This window comes from Protopterus annectens, chromosome 2.part1, assembly GCF_019279795.1.
Source record: "Protopterus annectens isolate FY-2018-M chromosome 2.part1, PAN1.0, whole genome shotgun sequence".
NCBI lineage: Eukaryota > Metazoa > Chordata > Ceratodontiformes > Protopteridae > Protopterus > Protopterus annectens.
In genome coordinates, this window is record NC_056729.1 from 1,503,337,203 (window position 1) to 1,503,357,670 (window position 20,468).

General features: G+C 42.2%; 1 protein-coding gene across 1 annotated transcript in view; it reads right to left on the reverse strand.

Annotated features, from left to right (window-relative positions):
* Window positions 1-475: 475 nt before the first annotated feature.
* Window positions 476-20,468, reverse strand: part of TPRG1L (tumor protein p63 regulated 1 like) — a 229,276-nt gene continuing 209,283 nt past the window's right edge. Inside the window, exon 5 of the mRNA XM_044062966.1 lies at window positions 476-1,595. Coding sequence (XP_043918901.1) covers window positions 1,401-1,595 — 195 coding nt within the window. The 3' untranslated portion in view covers window positions 476-1,400. The remainder of the gene's footprint in view (window positions 1,596-20,468) is intronic.

A 20,468-nucleotide genomic window follows, 5' to 3' on the forward strand; every position in this document is an offset into this window, starting at 1 on the left:
CAAGAAAGACTGAAGAAAATGGCGTTGGTTGCATCTTTTATACCCCTGGCGCACTGACGTCACTGAAGAGGCAACAGCAACTGACGCCGGACCAAGACTTTGGAACTCGGGCCGACTGCGGGTAGCCTGCCTGCGGATAAGCCAAGTGTAATTATTGCAACAGTGAAACACGATGAACATCTATCAGAAACATGATACTGTTTCTGAAAGCATTGCATCAGCTATGGCAACTGAACTTTGCTATCGGGTAAGAGCACTCTTAGGCTGAAAATGCTTAAAACAGTTGTAAAACTCTACAATTAACTACACATTAGTTGCAGATCCATTACTATAACTTAACAGCATGAATGCCAGGTGACAAAAAAGTCATAACTTATAATAAATTCTTAGTATGATAAATATTCACATACCTTTCCAAAGGCCTGAATTATTAACAAAACCAAACATAAAATGACAAATGGCTCAATGACTAACAAAAAAAAAAAAAAACTTTTATTACAGCTACATCTGTAAACCAGTCTACCACTGTGCCATGAAAGGTGTACATACACAACTGAGCATTAAAACCGGTCAATGTGCTATAACTGATAACAACCGTAACAGGTATGATGCATGCTGCTAATGATCTGTAGCATGCACAGCTGAAACTACAAAAACATATTTTGTACCTTAAAGTGTCACCTGAGAAGCTGATTAAACATGCTGTATTGTTCCCACATTTTGCCAACCCACAATCTGCTAGCATGCTTACTTGAATTGAAAACAAATATGCAAGCTTGTCTTAGATAATGCATACACCAAAAGAAACTAAAATGATTTAACTCAGTTGCATAAACTTACCTACAACAATGTAACGTTTACACTTGCAAGAAATGCTGCACTTGTATATGACAAATCTTTAAAAAAGTGCTTCCAAGAGATGCAACATACCAACTACACACCATAAGATGGTACCCACATGCAGTATGGTATCAGATGACTAAATTATATAAAAAGCCTTATGTTGGTTATATCATTCCAAGGATCATTAGCTACTTAACTCTATAATATGTAATACGGGCACTTGGTTGCCTCCTTCACCCAGCATCTCCAACAATTTATTTTTGTTCACCTCAGTAAGAGGAATAAATGTCCCATACATATGGCAGTAATGACATTCAGACAGGCAAGCAGTCCAGCAGTCTTTCTGATAAGCTCCACATCAAACATGATTCTCCATACACAACTAATTTCAGTAAGCACAGAGATGGTAAATTCTGTGTGTCCTGCATTGTGAATACAATCCCTTCCTGCTCTCTGTCACAATACAATATTTTTATGCTGAAATATGAGATTCCATGCTAATAAGCTGAGAGTGGGGAACTCCACACTGTTTTTACGATGAAATTCCAACATGGCACTTAGAACCCAATTCTGCCCCGTGTGATGGAGTAACCCAGTTTAGCTTCATTGTTGATGAAGGACATCAAGCCAAGATAGGTTTCTATGAGGAGCGGCTGTTCTAGGACCAATACTCCATTTGCTCTGCCCAGCAGTGGGCATTCCTTGTGAGCTTTCTTCACTGCTTGAATCAGCTGAGTTTTAAAGTTATCCAACTAGAAATGAGAAAATTTACATGTTACGATGTGCCTTCCAAAATGCAGCATGCATACATTTTCAACGAAGCATATGTCTTTACACAGCATTTTTTACCTATTTCACCACCAATTATTTTCAGATCACTAAACTAATGATCTTTTCATGCTGATAAGTATACCTTTACAGCTATTAATTTCCTCAGTGACTGTAAAGTATCTAGCCTTTTCTTCCTACCAAAAACAATGTATATAATGTTTAATGCTAAAATATGAACTTTTAAATGACAGTGCAACAGCAGTAGCAGGATCCTAAATGTGTATGCTTCATGGCCTTCACTGAAAATATACTTTGTATCTAAACAGAGTTAATAAGATTATGGTTGATTATACAGTAAACTCTCACTGAACCGGCACTCTCAAGCAACCAGCCAAAAAAAAAAAAAAAAAAAAAAAATCAAAGAAATACAGTATAATTTCATGTGTTGCACTCTGCCCCCCCCGCAGAAATATACCTTATGTTTTTAGAGTTTTAAAAAGGAAGTTAGGAATAAATTCCCTCTCTCCCCAACCTGTGAAAAAGTTAAACCAAATAGTATTGGATACAGCATCAGTCAGGCTTATTTTTAATAGCAACTCTCAAGCAATCTGGCATCTACAAATCTGCATGGGTGCCGGTTAACTGAGAGTTTACTTAAGACCAACACCAACGTTGCCATTACAGTAAACAAACTGTTTCTATTTCCAGGTTAGAAACGATGATTGAAATGTGACCCAAAAGTGATCAATAACAAACGTGCAATCAACAAAACTGATTACATATGATGTCAAATAGCAAAAACTGCTGTAACTCTTTTTAATAGCTGTGAAAAACTGAGGGGCTGCCAGCCCAGCCAGATAAAATTTTGTAGATAATTATATGGCATTCTAAATATTAATAGAATCCACAGGCTTGTTTTTACAAATCTTAGAAAACTAAATGCAAGAAAACTGTGTTATATGCTGAACTTCAAAAATCTTACCACAGTGCACCCTGCTGGAAGAAAGCTGTAAAGAATTACAACTGTGTTTTATCTCAAGCTCGGAGATGGGATGTCTGGACCAGCAAATTCTTTCTACTGTTTTAAGATAGAGATAATTCCTAGATTTTACATGTAAAAATTTATTTTATTGCTGAGGCTTCCTGGCCAGATGCAGCTTACAAAGAAATGCAAATTTTGAGTTTCTGTTAGCCTGGGAACTAAAGGACAAGTGATAAAAAATATGTAATGTGAAATGACTCATGAGTACTGGGTGTTATCAATTTAAGACTTTCGCAGAGAGAAAGATTGAGCATTTTGGATTTTGTCTGAAGCTGACAACAACTTACCACCATTTTGGCTGGTTAAGTAAAGTTATTTAGGACATAGTTTCTCGTACAGTTAGATAGGAATTCAGCCAGAGTAGTCTAGCGGTTTTCTATATTTATGTCAAAATATCCTACCATATTGTTTTAAAGTTCCTGTGATTTCTGAACTCTTGATTAGCACTGTATTGAATTGATGAGATTTGTCTTGTGCTTTTATTATTTATTATTAAATATTTTTAAACCTTTCAACTGTGGCTGTTTTGTGTAGATATAATTTAAGCTCTTAAGGGTACATTGCATGTATTTGCTGATACTGCCCAAGCCACTCCAACAGTCTTGCTGTTCGTCACACTTACTATTTGGATAACAGTAATATTACACAGTGAAACTGGTCACCCTTTGTGAAGGGCCTTATAGTAGCTGATAACAGTGGTTGGTGGCAGTCAGTACTACCTGACAGACTGGGCAGAAAGGGGGCACAGCTGGAGAACCTGTGCCAGCCTTCCCCAGGAGTGTCTGTGTGTTTGTATACAAATCAAATATTACGTGCATTTGTGTCAGCTACTTGGGCAGGGACATGAAGCACTGGTTGGACAGCAAGGGTGCTGGAGGTTTTAGCTTGACCACTAGGCTGAGATCTGGACCCTATAAGCTGCGCCAGTGGGGGAGTCTTATTGGGGATCTGGAGAGAAGGGGAGAAACCAGCCCCAGACTGACTGTGATCTCTGTGTGCTCTTAAGGGAAATTGTACTTTACTGTGTATGTACTTGTTATCCCCCCCAATGTGCACGCTCCTCACTGGTGCTACTGGTGAGGACTGAGGCTCCTTGATTACTGGGCCAGTGCATGAGCATTTTTCCAGCAACCCCAAACCTGTGCTACTTGTATACCCTAACTCCAAGACTGAAGTACCATAAAGCATTCTCAGTCTTTTTATATAGCTGAAATAAATTACACATCTGTGATCAGCACCCATAGAGGTCTTAAGATTTTGTGCCTGGCAGCTGACAATTACCCCAAATTCACTACAAAAATGACAGACTGACTGTTTGACTCACTAGGTAAGGATCAGTAGTCTACATAATCAACTTAAATAACTACCACACCACAAATGCAGTTCACTATAACTAAGAGTCTTCCTACTCAACATGTTAAAATGTCTAAGCTTGGGCTTATTTTACCACACCTCTTTATATCATGGCTGACTTTACCAACCTTAATTACGTTAACAAAGTACATCACAAACCAAAATTTAAAATGATCCTTTTTTTTTTTTGCAAGACAAAGTACCTTGTACCCCCCCCCCCCTTTGTGGGGTGTATGTCCCCATATCCTCTTACTTATTTACACCAACTCAAGAGATCAGACAACATGGAAAAGGAATTCTTCATTGTTCTCTCTTCTCTGGGGTCATCAAACACTGAAATATCCAAAAAACATTTACAGACATCCGATTTTCTCTTCCCTGGGGTCATCAAACACTGAAATATACAAAAACATTTACAGACATCTGATTTTCTTTACCTGTAACTGCAAAAGCCACTATTTTAAACAGTGCAGCTTCTTCTAATTAAAACCAGTTAATGAAAATCAGCAAAGTGAGCTGCCATATAATGGAGCACAAGATCAAGCAGAAAGAAGCTTATGTTTCAATTCTTACAGCATACTAGTAAACTTGGAATCATCTTTGTTTTACAATTAATTTCATTATCTGCTGTATTTCTCATGATAAACTTGCAAGTGGCTTTGCAAGAAATAAAGACTGTAGTGTGCTGTTTGATTTCAGTTTCACGGTTTACTCAATTTTTCTATATAACCACACTCACAAAATATGATGTTAGATATTGGACAATAATTTGCAAACACATACAAAGCACTATAGGTGATCAAAAAACATACCCCTTTTTAGAGGAGTTGCTTTTTATTGTCGTGTTTTCACTACTACATCATCACATGAATTTTCAATGTGAGGTGTTCCAATTGCAAGAGCTAGCTAACAACTTGTTTTTTTCTAGGAAGTAAACTACTGCTGACACATTTACGATGGGAATGCAAAATATATACATTAATTTAGGTAAGGAGGCATTGTGGGTTCAAGTCTTATGTCATGACAAGGATTTTCATCTCTAAGGAAAAATATTCAGGGGGGCATCATTAAAATAAAATGCAAAAGCATACTTTTTTGCATCATAAGCTGTACAAGTTGGTATTGTATATTATGAGGAGGTTATATCCAACTCCAAAGGCTTTTTACTTCCATTTAAAGTGTATTGGTCATGTTCTAAAACAACATGAATCTATTCCTCCCACTTCCTAAAAAAAAAAAAAAATCACTGCCCATTCACGTACAAAAATTAAAATCAGCAACTTCACAAACTGCACTACTTTTGTCTGTGTTAAACAGGCTTTAGACCTGGCAAGCTTCCCAACAGTCAAATGCTGGTCTACATCCAAGCAAGTATGGTGTAGATGTGTTAAACTATAATCAACCCTAGTCAGACTAAACATTTGGTTAGAATAAAAAAAAAATAGTTATGCATGCACAGTAATAACAGATCTACATCAGCAGCAATTTTAACAAGAAAGATGATGTAATGTATATTTTTTTTACCCTAACCTGTTGACCGGGTAAGCCACTGGACGCATTTTCCCTTTTTATGGATAACCCAAGAGCACGGTTTGGTTAAGTGACTCAGAGTCGCACAGTAGGCAAATAAAGGTAGAAGGAATAGCAGACCCTGTACTGTGGGGCAAAGGAACAAAATATAATAATTAAAAAGAAATTGAAGCTCAAGAAAAATTTGGATGATTCATTTTGTGTATGTTGGCATTACAGTTCCTCAGTCTATAATGGTAAATCTACCAATATTATTAAAATATGGACAAGAAGGATTTGTCACCCCCCCCCCCCAACATACACACATCCTTATCAGAGATTGCAAACTTCTAAATTACCTGCGGCAGTCTTTAAAGATGATTCTTTATGGAATTGATGCCTTTGTCTTCCATTCTTTAGCAATACAAGTCTTTGCAGCTACAAGAGAAGGTTGACTTATGTGTACTTTGGACAAAGCTCCTCCTTGCAATTGAATGCCAAAGACACATTCTTCCCATTTTAATTCCATTTTTTTCTGTAAAAATGTATCCCACAGTACCTTAGCTTCGGTCTGCCAGTGCCCAGCCCTCTCAACTCTAGTTACTTTGAGGCAAGACTAACACCTTCACACAATGCACCTGTTTTTGACAGAGATCCTACTTTCGGGCTTGATTTACAACTCTGTGATTTTCTGAGTCCCTAGAACAAATAGACACACAAATTTTGAAACTGTACAGTACAGAGGTAACTGGATTACATGACCAAAATACTAGTGGCACCAATAATTTAAAAGAAAGAGGACCCATGTGTTACATCTCCCTTTTTTCAGAAAAAAAATGTGTGCTGGATACTTTTGCACTATTTATTAAAGTCTACGGACTTTACAGTGTGGCTTTGATAATATATTTTACACTCATTCAGTAATTTAAACTTGTGTTTTCTGACTAGTATCCCACTCTCCCGTGGGTACTGCTGTGCTAATTAGGTGCCCAGATTTTTCATTGTCTGCACCTACTTTCCAAGGGGGGCTTTGTACCTTACTTTCAGTGTCTGCAGATTGAGAGTTATTTCCTGAACACACACACAATATATATACATCTATATCTATATATCTATATCTATATACACACACACTATATATATATATATATATATATATATATATATATATATATATATATATATATATATATATATATATATATTATAAAACTTTTATAGACTTTACTTTTTTGTGGTTAGTTACTACCCGAGGAACATCCTTACCTGGTAATCTCCAAAACAGTCAATTTTTGTACACTTTTTGTCATGCTCCAGTATCATTCTAAACTGTTCTGTATAGAAGTATAGTTCTACCGGACTTCTCCAGCTAGTTTGAGATTCCATTGGTTTCTCATAGATATATTTAATACTACCCCCTTTGATAGCCAAGATCCACTTTTGCCAGTGGTGTCTTGTGCATCTTGCTTTTCCCAGATTTTCCAGGAATCCTAGCTGTATGCAAGTATATCACTCTTGCATGGGGTGTTCACATCATGTTTGTGCAAATTGGAATGTTTCAATTTTAGGGAAACCAGAGTCTCTGTTAATAATTCTCAATTCCATTTTTAAATTCTGCATCATACCAAATTACTATACACTTCTCTACCCTTCCAACCTCACTATATGTCAATATTGGTGGTAAAAAAACAAATCTCCCCAGGTGAAACTTTCTCCCCTTAATAGCCCCTTCTTCACATCTTGAACCACTGCCTTTTATATGTTGTAGTCAAGCCATTACTGAATACCCCACCACTCTTTTTTTTACAATTTTAGCTAACCCTAATATACTGGCTAGTATTAAATGCTAAACAATATGTTGACAGATGTGGCAACCTCCATCTCCCACAGTGAATTAGCATCCCTAGCAATTGGTCTTCTTTTTCCCCCTAGAGTTCAAGGTCAGGATTTGTTGACAGGAAGTGGCAACAGGCAGACTGGCATTTGCTAACAGCAATTCATACTCTCATGTATTGCAGCATGTCCAAATGAGCAACAGAAGATATGTGCCAATGACTACATAATGACCAGCAAGTAAAACAGAACAGGAAACCCTTCTGACATTGCCAAAATCTTGGCTGACAGGTTCAGTGCAAATTCCCCCCCCCCCCTCCACCTACAGGGCCTATTACCATTCCAGGGGATTGTGTAAGTCCAATTATTATGGATACGTTGGTTAACAAGGCTCTATCTAAAGCTAAAAACACTGCCTCCATGGGACCAGATTGTGTCCCAGGCTGTGTCATACACGAGCTCCAAAAAGAATTAACCCCGCATCTTAATACCCTGTTCAGTCTCAGCCTCTCCACAGGATCTGTGCCCATAGAATGGCGCATGGCAACGGTGGTCCCGCTACACAAGGGTGGGGCCACAACTGACCCTGGGAACTACCGAATAAGCCTGACCAGTCTGATCGATAAGGCTATGGAGCGAATTATTATGGAACTCATAAATGGAGAGATTGGGAACCTCCAGTCGCTGGACCCCACACAGTTCGGCTTCGTCAAGGGCAGATCATTCCTCCTGAACCTGGTGGATTTCTTTGAGACAGTTACTCAGGCTATAGATAAGGGAAAGGAGGTACACACGGCTTACCTTGACCTTGCTAAAGCATTTGACGCCATTCCCCATTCAGGTATTATTGATAAGCTCACCAGCCTGGGCATAAACCCTTACGTCACAAGATGGATCGCAAACTGGCTCTCAGACAGATCCCATAAAGTAAGAGTAGCAGGATCTATGTCCGAATCCAGACCAGTAACGAGTGGTGTGTCTCAGGGCTCTGTCCTGGGGCTCCTCCTGTTTGGCATGTACTTCTCAGAAGTACAGGCAAGCACGGAAGGGCTGTGGCTGACTAAGTTTGTGGACGACTGCAAACTGGGTGCTATAATAGAGTCTCTGGCCGACATGGAGATCCTCCAGAAGGGCCTAAATGAGACTGATGCATGGTGTCAAGGCCATTGTCTCAAGCTAAATGCAAAAAAATGCGTAGTAATCCCCTTTGGAAAAAAAAAAAAAAAAAAGAGTACCTGCAAACTACAACATAGGAGGTAATCCCCTGAAATCGGAAGGAGAAATAAGGGATCTAGGGACCCAAGTAGATAGTCAGCTTTCCTTTGATAACCATGTTGCCAAAGTGGTTAGAAAATCCTTCTATGTGACCCATCTGATCAAGAAAGGGTTTGCATCAAGATCTAAGGATGTAATGGTGCCCCTCTACTCTTCCCTCATCAGACCCATTATTGAGTACAATGCACCAATTGGAATGTACCTGGCTAGACATCTCCAGCAGCTGGAGAGACCACAGAGGTACCTAACCAAGAGGATTACTGGCCTCAAACAGTTGCCCTATGCAGCACGTTTGAAAAAGCTAAGACTGTTCTCTGTTGCATACCGCTTTCTCAGAGGCGATCTCTGTCTAACGTACAGAGCCATGTTCAACCCAGAATTGTTAAACATGCTCCATCTTAGCAAAACCAAATATACTCGAGCTACACGCTCTAGGGATATAAACCTCAATACAACAATGAATAGAACATGCTGGAGGGATAGATTCCCCTCGCATAGACTTCCCTTACTATGGAACAAGAGTCCCAATCTACATAAGACAGAGCCCCTCACTATCACTCTTCAAGAGGAACCTTGATGAGTGGATGGGTAACAGAAAGTTCACACCGGGGATCACACTAACAGCATTACTAGATAGGGGCCCAAGGGTACTAGCTGCTAGTACAAGGGTCTAGGGAACTACTAAAGGGGCGGTGAATACCGCACAACGTGGCTGGGCTAATATATGCCTTCGGGCAGATAGCCCAGTACCAACCTATGAACCTAGGAAACCACAAAGGACAACCACAAAGCTTTCTACAGCTATGTACGTAGCCTCAGGGGAAATAACACAATGCCCAGAACTTAGTGTAAATGGTATCATCCACATTGAACCGGAGGCCATTGCCAACCTTTTGGCTAACCGGTTCCACTCGAATTTCTCTCCCCACTCTACCTTTAAGAGTCCAAAGGAAATACCTCTTACCACAACCCCCCCAACCATTACTAGGGAACAGGTCAACAATGCACTTTCCAAGGACAAAAACACTGCATCTATGGGCCCCAATAACATTCCGGGATATTTAATAAATAGCACGAAACATGAACTCTTTGGTCAGGTTTTGTGCCCATGGAATGGAAGATGGCTACAGTCATTCTACTGCACAAAGGAGGTCCAACCACTGATCCAGGTAACCACAGGCCCATAAGTCTTTGCAGCCTTACATGTAAGGGCATGGAAAGAATGGTCATGGACATGAAAAATGAGGACATAGCTAACCTGCAAATGCTGGGCCCATCACAGTTCAGTTTGTTAAAGGAAGGTCATGCCTATTAAATCTGGTGGACTTTTTTTGAGAGGGTCACCAAAACACTGGATGAAGGTAAGTCTGTGCCACACAGCTTACCTCGACTTGGCCAAGCCTTTTGATACAATACTCCAACTCAGGCATTATAGACAAGCACACTAATTTAGGTGTGAACTTTCTGGATAGCCAACTGACTCACTGATAGGACCCAGGAGGTTAAAATAGGGGAAGACACCACTACAAAGAGGCCAGTCACTAGTGGAGTCTCTCAGGGCTCTGTACTGGGCTTGTTCCTTTCTGGCATCTACTTCTCTGAAATGGAAGCAAATGATGAAGGTTTATGGCTAAGTTTGCAGACAACTACAAGCTGAGAGGTCATCATCGACTCCCCTGCAGACACTAGCATTCTTCAAGAAGGTCTACTTCTGAATAACAAATGGTGCCAAAGCCATTGTCTTAAACTCAATGCTACGAAAAACAAAACGTTATGTCTTACCATAACGTTTCTTCTGTGTTGTTGATCTTCATTCATTCATCATGGATAGGATGTCGGTTCCGTCTTCAGAAATGAGCCGGCCTTGTATCAAGCCAGCCAAAAACTCTTGAGCTAAGCTTTTACCCATAGTACCCTTCTCCCTGTTACCTCAGATCGAGTTTGCCCTTTATCAGTAAAGCAGAGGGAGTTTCTGTGCAAGTGTCCTAACTCAGCACTTGGACCCTTCGGGGGGGGGGGGGGGGGTGATGAATGAATGAAGATCAACAGCACAGATGGAAGGTTATGGTAAGACATAACTTCTTTATCTGAGGTTGTTAATCTTCATTCTCTTCATCACTGATGGGACAGAGTCCCCAGCTACCTTGTGTTCCTTAGGTAGCCCTTATGGAAGAATATTCCTGAGCACCATAGAGCCAAAGGACGCTCTCCCCCTGGAGAACAGATCCAGTTTGCAATGAGTAATAAAGGTATAGGGAAAAGCCCATGTTGCTGCTGCACAGATGTCATCCATGGAGGCTCTAGAATGGAAGGCTATAGAGGTTGCCATCGACCTGATAGAGTGAGCTTTGATTTTCCGTGGTATAGGCTTTTTCTCATGATGATAAATGTAAAGTATGCAATCTCTATGCCATTTAGATAAGGTCACTTTAGAAACAGAATTTCCCATTTTAGGGCCAGAAAAGGAAATTAATAGTCAAATTTACACTTCATCTTAGTCCTGTCCAGGTAAAATCTCAATTATCTATGTACATCCAGTGAATGCAGACAGTATTTCCCTTTGTGAAAAACACTGGAAGGTCAACAGTTTGTTTAAAGGAGAAATTCAAAATGACTTTGGGAAGAAAGGCAGGGTTTGTCCAGAGTGATACTCTGTCCTTGTGAAAGATAAGATAGGGCTGATTAATGCACAGAGCGTGGAGCTCTGAAATACGTCTAGCTGATGTGATGGCGACCACAAAAAGGGACTTCCATGGTAAGAATTTGATGTCACATTTCACTGCAGGCTCAAAGGGGGGGGGGGGTTGAGTCAAAGATTGAAGAACTAAAGTGAGGTTCCATGGTTCAATAGGCTGATTGGAGGTCTGATGTGAGAAACTCCTTTCAGAAAGGTTTTGCATAACCGGTGAGTAATCAGGGGAGAGTTTCCAAAACAATTATGAAAGTTTGAAATAGCAGCTAGATGAACTCGTATGGTAGAGGCTGCAGCTCCAGTTTTGAAAATTTTTGATAAACAGTGAAGGACTACAGTAAATGGAACCAAATATGAATCTAGTTTTCTTTCCTTAGACCAGAGAATCTCTTCCATTTGTCTAGATAGAGTTTTCTGGTGGATGGTTTATGTGAGGCTAGAACAATACCATGTACTGGAGAGGAAAGGTTATCCTGCCTGGCGATTAGCAGAAGTGGAGAAACCAACCTCTCAGATTGAGACTGGTCAGGTACAGATGACCCAACCCTTCAGGGTGAGAAATTAGGTCTGGAGATGAATCCAGAATCCACGTGTCGGCATAATAGGTGAGGCCGGAGGAAGGGGAACCATACTTGTCGAGGCCAATAAGGGGCTATGAGGCTCACTTTGCTTTTCAACAAAAGTGCTTTCTTCAAAAATTGGGGAATCAGAGGAATGGGGAGATAGGCGTACAGAAGTCCTGTGGGCCAATCATGGATCAGAGCGTCCCTCAGGGACTCCCCCCTGCGGGGGAATTAGGGCGAAGTAGCTGCTGCATTTGTGGTCTGACAGAGAGGAGAATAGGTTGCGGCAAGGCTGGCCCCAGCGGTTGAAAAGTTTTGCCGCTGTGCTGGGGTTGAGGGACCACTCATGAGACAGGAGAATACATCTGCTCAGCTTGTCCACAATTATGTTGGAACCCCCCTGGATATGCATTGCTATTAGAAAGCGGCTGGAAGCTATCGCCCACTGCCAAATTCTCATGGCCTCTCAACATAGGGGGGTAAGACTTGGTTCCTCCTCGTTTGCTGATATACTAGACTACAGACATGTTGTCTGATTGAATTGCGATCATCCCAGAAGGAAGAACAGATTGCAATGCTTGCACTAACCTCAGTTCTAGAACACGGATATGCAAGTTGGCCACTATTGTGGACCATGTGCCCTGGACTGTCATGCCCTGACAACCCCCCCCCCCCACCCTGTCAGGGAAGCATCCGTGGTCACAGTGGCCTTGTGTTGAGAGGACAGGAAAGGGTGGCTCCAAAGTTCTGTCTCTGCCCTCATCCACCAAAGCAGGTCCTGTATGCAATGATTGGTTATTAGTACCTGAAAACAGAGGGGGTGATGACTTGGGAACCATTGAGATAACAGAAGCCACTGAAGTGTTCTCATGTGAAGTTTTGCGAGAGGCACTATTGGTACAGCAGCTGCCATGGATCCTAGGAATTGAAGTACTTCCCATGCTGAGGCTTTGTTTTGGCAGAGTATCACTCGGAGCTGAAGTCTCAGTCTTTGTAATCTGTGATGTACGAGAGATACTAAACAGGACCAGGTGTTGAAAATTGCTCCTATGAACTCTATGGACTGGGTCGGAGTAAGATTGGATTTCTCCCAATTTATTGTTATTCCCAATAGTCTCGCCAGGGAAAGAGTGTATTTCAGGGCTGTTACCAATTGAAACTTGGTGGGGGCGGTAAGGAGCCAATTGTCCAAATATGGAAACACCTGGAATCCTTGCAGCTTCAAGTGAGTTCCGACTACTGCCATGCACTTTGTGAACACCCTGGGGGCTACAGAGAGTCCGTACAGCAGGGTGTGAAATTGGTAGTGATTGGCTCCTAGCCAGAAGCGAAGTAGTCTCCTGGAGCATTTGTCCATTTTGATGTGGTAACACGCATCCTGGAGATCCATGGGGCACATCCAATCACCATTTCCAAGGAATGGGAGAATGGACTGATCCATGACCATCCGGAATTTCATTTGGTTGACAGATTTGTTTAAATTGCTGAGATCTAAAATTGGTCTCCAGTCCCCTGTCTTTTTTGGCACCAAAAAGAACCTTGAGTAGAATCCGGATCTGCATTGGTCTGGTGAGACTGCTTGACTCTTTTTACTTCTATAACTCAGTCTTCCCTTTGACTGGATGGAACGTCAGGAAGTCATGTAGGAGGTTTTGAGTAAACATTATGGGAATAGTGTAGCCTCTGGTTATAATCTTCTGCACCCAAGGGTCAGAAGTTATAAATTGCCAGGCAGTGTGGTGCAGACAGAAACGTCCCCCGACTGCTTCCAGAGGAAAGCAATCAGGCCACTCTTCAGGAGCGCTGATAGGACTGTCCAGAGAAAGAATCTCTGGGTCCCTGGTTACGTGGGACCCTCTGCCTCGGTAGGGGTGTCTTCCAGAAGAGTTACCCCCTCTGTCCCTGGGGGTATACTCGCCATGTGTGTCACGAAAAGGACCCTGAGACTTTCTGTGCCACAATTTTCCACTCCTCTGTTTCCTGGAAAAGGAGCACTGAGGAGTGGAGAAGCATACACCTATGGCAGACAGGGTCTTGCCATCCTTTCCACACCTGGCTAGAGTGTCCTTCACTTTAGGGCCGAACAGGGAAGAGGCTTCAACTGGAGCGTTCAAGAAGGCAGACTTAAAAGGGTCCGCAAAATCACAAAGGTGGATCCAGGCATGCAGTCTTCTCATCACTATGCCAAAACCCACAGCTCTGGCTGCCCCTTCGGTTGCATGTGATATTAACCTGATGGATGACTTTGAGATGGATTCCAGGGTTGCAAGCTGCGAGGCAACTTTATCACTTACCTCGTCAGACACCTGTCCTGAGAGAGTTCCAGAGAGTTTGGAGATTAAGTCTCTTTGGAGCCTTGTAAAATGTGCCAAATAGTTCAAAGACTGTACAGTAAAGGTTGATGAAGCAAAGACTCGCTTTCTTAATCTGACAACTGCCCGGGACTCTGTTGGGTGGGTGAACAGTCTCTTTGGCGAGTTTCTTTTTTGTGGCCGCCACTGCCACCATAGCATCAACTGGTAAACCCTTAGACCAGAATCAGGATTCTTCCAAGCGTGCTGCACCATGAGTTGAACGAACTAGTCTGCAGGCGGGGTCATCCAAGAGGTAGATGGTTGGGCATGGAAAGCCTGCAGAAAGACTGACCCCCCTCGGAGGAAGAGTTGGTGGACTTCGTCACCCCGCTGTTTCAGCATTTCAAGGATGTCTCCAAAGAAGACACAAGGAGGTGACTGTGTGGACCCTTCCCCTTATCGCAATCTGCATCCTCAGTCAGAGACTCCTCAGGGGAGTCTACATGCTTCCTCTTGCACAAATTCTTCCATGGTGGCTCCTTAGTAGGCTTCTGAGGAGGGCTCGGAAGAAGGGGCACCCTGCAACAGGATTTTCTGCAGCTCTCGTGCCAGATGTCCCGGGGTGGTGGCTTGTGTCAGCTGCAGCTCAGAGGGAAGGGGTTTCTGGGGTTCCAATGCCCGAGGAATGCATCCTGAAGCAAGTGCCTTCTCCATCTCCTGGAAAGTGGGTCCACTAAAAGAGAGATGGGAACCCAGAACAGAGGAGGACAACCTCGGAACCAGGCTCACACCCCGCTCTGAACCCACCTCCAAGGAAGGAGCCTCAAGTAGGATCAGTCCTGACAGAACCCCTGGCACCATGGACAGAAATGTAGATATCTTTGGAACCGTACTCAGCCCCAAAGAGCCCACAGCCCAATCCTGAGCTTGAGGAAGGTTCGGTCCCGAAGATAACGAAGACCAAAGGGATGGTTCAGAGGCCATAGTGAGGTCCACTACTGGCACTGAAACAGAGAGTTCCGAAAAGGATGTCAGAGCTAGAGACTTTGAAACCTGCAAGATCAAAGGAGGAGAGTATGCTGGAGTCCTTGGAGAGATGGTCCCAGGTCCAACAAGTAAATGGGTCTTGGAGTGGGGATCCCCCTGGCTGTCAGCAGCTGATCCACAAGGAACACCACATCAAGTTCTGAAAGGCTCCTGGTGGATCTAGTGGATACCCCCCTGATGGGGAGTCTGGTCGCTCTAGGAAGGGGCTATATATTTGTCCTAGCAAGGTGTCCACCGACGGGGAGTATCAGGTCCGTGCACTGGTGTCCAACGGCACCACTGTCTCTAATTTGGAGACTGGGAGCAGTGGGGTTAATATAGGGGTAAAAGGTATTGTAGACGGACTCAGTGCCAAAAGGGCACACTGTACCGGAAAGGACAAGGATGGCTCAGTCACAAGTGGAGTTGAAGTAATAGGTACCGAATGTATACTCGGTGCTGAAGCGGCACTCTGTGCTGAAGAAAGTGAAGCAGTTTTCGAAGCATCGAATGTCGGTGCAGTGGACAACGTCGGTGCCGAAACAGGTGCCGAAGACGACATAGCAGTTGACGAAACAGAGGTCAGTGCCATAGAGATTGACCTAGATCCCGGAGACATCTTACGTATTTTTGACTTGGCAGGCTTGCCCAGATCACCGGAGGGTGGGCTTGCCCAGATCACCGGAGGGTGAAGAGGGTGCACAGTGCGATTTTTTTTTCCTTTCTTTTCTGGGAGGGAGGTGCCCTCCATCACAAAAAGAGCCTCTGAAATGGGCGTCTTTAGGAGGCCCTTCAGAATCAACTTATTTTTTAAGCTCTTTCAAAGTATGTTGACCGAATCCTTTACAAATAGAACATGGGGGCTGCACCGAAAGATGGGGGCACCCCCAAACAATACACACAATTGTCATGTGAGTCACTGTTAGTCATTTTCCTATTACAAGCATGACACTGCTCAAACCCAGATGTAACTTTCTTTTCAGGCATAATGATACACCCATACACTCTCAGGTTATAAGAGAAAAAAAAAAAAAATGTTTTTTTTTTTTTTTTTTTTAAAATAAAGAGAAATAAAGGAAGAAATACCAGCAATGTATTTAAGAAATTCTCCAAAGGGTAGGGAGAAAGCCCATACCACCAATGGTACCAAGACTACCAAAAGGTAAAAGGGTAAAATGGTTAGCAACAGATCATGTTATGTAAGAAAATGGAAAAAGTACAGAGAAATAGCCTAGTGCACTCAATAAAATTCAAACAGTCAAAAAGTCAAAAAAGTTGAACTTGGCATGAGAGCTGGCTTGAACGTGGCTTTACAGCAACGTGGCAATTGAGATCCAAGGTAACGGAGAAAGGTACTATGGGTAAAAGCTTAGCTCGAGAGTTTTTGACTGGGGCGAGCTTTATACAAGGCCAGCTCAGTTCCTAGGACGGAACAGACATCCATCAGTGATGAAGGGAATGAAGATTAACAACATCAAATTGCATAACTGTACCTTTCTGAAAGTCAACCATCCGGTTAATTAACATGTTGATAATATGCCCTAAGAGTCAACCGATAGGTCAGGGATCTGGGTACGCATGTAGACAGTAGCCTAACCTTCAACCACCACATGGCCATAGTGGTGAGGAAATGCTTTTATGTTGCGGACCTTATAAGTAAGGGCATGGCATCCATGTCCAAAGAGGACACTATCCCACTGTACTCCACCCTTATCAGACCAGAGTACAATATTCCCTTTGGTATGTACCTGATCAGGCACATGCAGCAACTAGAGCGACCTCAGAGGTTCCTTACAAAAAGGATACAAGGTGCAACAAACCTGCCTTATGCACAGCACCTTAAAGTTCTTTTCCTGTATTCAGTCTCCTATAGACTGTTGAGAGGTGATCTATGCCTGGCTTACAAGACATATGCAAACCCCACACTTATGAATCTCCTACATATTCACAAGTCAAACAGTACCAGAAAGACAAGGTCTAAGGACCTGAATTTTGTCTGTGACCTAAACAGAACATGCTGCAGAGACAGTTGTGTCCCAGAGACTGTCCCTCTTATGAACAGGCTTCCCATCCATGTGAAGCTAAGTTAGTCTACTGCCCAGTTTAACTGCAACCTAGACCAGTTGCTGGGGAATTGAAAACTTACACTGGGCCTGGCACCCATGTCCTTTACGGACAGAGGTAGCTTATAAATGCCTGGCCCTCAATGTTCTATTTAGATATAGGACATCATTATTCTTTCTGGAAAACTTGGCTAGGCTTAGAAAGGCCCCTTGGGTCATTAGCCTAGTAACAATCTATGAAACAGTAAAATACATGTTCATAGGTTCATAAGCAGGTACTAGGCTTATTTGCCCTTGCGGGCCATTTTAAGCTTAACCAAGCTTCCCTTTCAAAGGTGAGAATCTATCTATGTATCTTGTGTCCAAGATAAACACCATAACAATTATACCTACCTCCAAACGTTAGTTTTATTATTTGAAGAATGTGGAATAAAGCTGCAAATACAAGATAAATGGGTTGTTTGCATTAGAATAAATGTATACTCACTTGGTTCCACAAACACTCTGGAAATCACAGCTGTGTTAGGAACTTAACCATTGAAGTATATTGACTGTTACAGTACTGACCCTTGATATTCCTGCCTGAAGAGACCCAACAGCCAGTTGACTTTCACAGCTATTTATGCTTCAGTCTTTTGGCCTGGGGGTGGGTCTCTCTTACATGGGCATTAGTGGTATAAAGGGACAGTGGAGAGTACATAATCTGATCTTTTCTGATTTGATGGAGTAGTTCTGTTTAAAGGTTCCAGAGCATAAGTTACCTTGGGATGAACCACTGCAGCGAGAAGGAAACCTCTGAAGATGGAAGGGGTGTGTCCGACAAAAGCTGGAAGCAACTGAATTGAACACCCATTCCAATTCAATGATGTCTAGGAAAACGGCAGAAGTGAAGTAGGAAAATGGTACAGCAACAGTGAATGTATTCAATATTTACAATTACGTGAAGGTCACAGGATTACTGGCTATACAAAACAAGCTTGACAAGAGGCCCTGAGCATCCTGCTAACATCCAACCTCAGAATCTACCATCTTTTGCAAGGAAGGAAACATCTGCAAGTCCAGGGGCAAATTTAAGGCCTACCATCTAGCTGTCTATGCTACATATGAAGGACATCACTTGGCAATGCAGATGGGAGTCTGCACCAGACAAAAGGGAGGTGCCGGGTAATGAACCTCTTTCTCTACCTAGTTTTATTTATTCCTAGATGAAGACTGAGGTATCTTGTTCTGGTGTTTACTGCACAATTTGATTTGTGGAGGAAGAGGAAGTCACTAAGAACTAGATCTCTAAAGGCAGGGTAAGCTAGGCAAAGGTCTGCACTTAAGAGTTCAAAAAAAGCAGCCATAAGGATGGGTTACTATGAATATGCACCAGTCTCAGAAATACTTAACTCAAAGGCAAAGATGACAAAAAGCTGAAAGATAAATTCCAAAGGTGAAGGTAGGAGAGTATCTATGGTGGGTTGAAGGGGGCAGCTGCCTCAAATGAAAAGTGTTGGGGGGGTGAAACCGGATAATCCCAACCACTCTTTTGTGCATATCGGCATTAAAATGATGGCACTGCATTTGTAGTCAAAACTGAGTGCTGTAGCATTCAGCATGCGACACAAGCTGCAGCAAATATGGCCCTAGAAATCCAGGGACAGATGATTTACTTAGAACTAGCCAAATCCAAACTCCTGTGATGTAAGGAAATAAAATGTTAACTCAAATTTACAAATAACTTTAGTTTTATCCAAATAATAACAGAGCTGTCTATGCAAATCAAGGTGTGAAGAACCTTCTCACTGGCAGACTGCAAAGAAGGAAAAAAGGAAGGAAGATTGGCTAGAATTACCTAACCTGCTTCAGTATAATCAGTTTCAAATTATTCATTCCATTCTCTAAAAACCCTCTTTCTGTCCAACTATCTCATCTCTAATCTCTCATTACCTACCCACTAGATTACTTCGCAGTTCTGAACAAGGCCTACTAAAAATCTACAAACCAAGGACCAAAATGGGTCACCTAGTCTATAGCTTTAACCCTTCCAAGGCCTGGAATAACCTACCACTAGTTATAAGATCCCTTGAACATCCCAATCAATTCAAAACCGCTACAAAAAATACCTTCATGAAAAATGGACTTGCCAATGTAATTATCCCCCATAAACACTCCCCTACAACCTTCTACTTATCTTCTCTCTTCCTTCCCTTCAATAAACAAACTTACTACTTTATCTTCTCCTCTTGGTACATCACTGTACAAACATAACTAGTAAAACATTTCAGCTATGTAACTATTGCACTATTATGTATACAATATGTAATTATAAATGTATCCCTCTGATGAATGTATTTCTATGTATTTCACTTGCCACAGTTTTAAAGTATGACACTGTAATGTGTGGCACTGTAATGCAGTAATCTGTGGTACTGATGAATGTATTTCTATATGTATTTAATATGTAAAATTTCTATTTTTGCTTGGAAATTTTCTCCTCGGACCACCGCTGAAAGTGGGCATTTGTAGCCCAGTCAGACAAACCCGGTCAACAAATATAAAATAAATAAAAGATGAATAGACCAATTAAGGGACAACTCATTGATCACCTTTGACATAAAAGGAAAGGTGAAGAGACATCATCACTGTGGAAAACTAAGAAAGGAAGAATAGCCAAGAGGGCCTGAAGTTCAGACAGTCATGGCTGAAATGAGAATGATGGACAAGAGTCCCTTGTCTTACATGAGAAGATCCACCCAGTGAGGTAACTTGTGGTAATGGTCCCTAGCTAAATGAGAAAGAAGGGGAACCAATGCTGTCTGGGCCAAAAGAGAGTCACTAACAAGAGTTTGGGAAAGTTCTGACTGATCTTGTGCAAGACTCATGGTAACACAGAGAGGGGAGAGAAGGTCTACATAAACATTCCCCTCCAAGGAAGAGACATGTGTCCACTTTCCAAGCCAGAGGACTTGAGACTCTGGAACACAAAAGAGGAAGCTGTTCAGAAGAGGTAAAAAGATCTACCTGAGGACTACCCTGCTAATGGACAATGTCCAGGAACACATCTCAAACATCCATTTGTGAGCTTGTGTGCTGGACCGGCTAAAGGAGTCTGCCACTAGACTGGGCTCCAAGGGAATGTAAACTGCCTAAAGTCACTTGATACTGGACAGCTAGATCCCAGACCTGAAGAGGTAGTCTGCAAAGAAAATAGGACCTTCT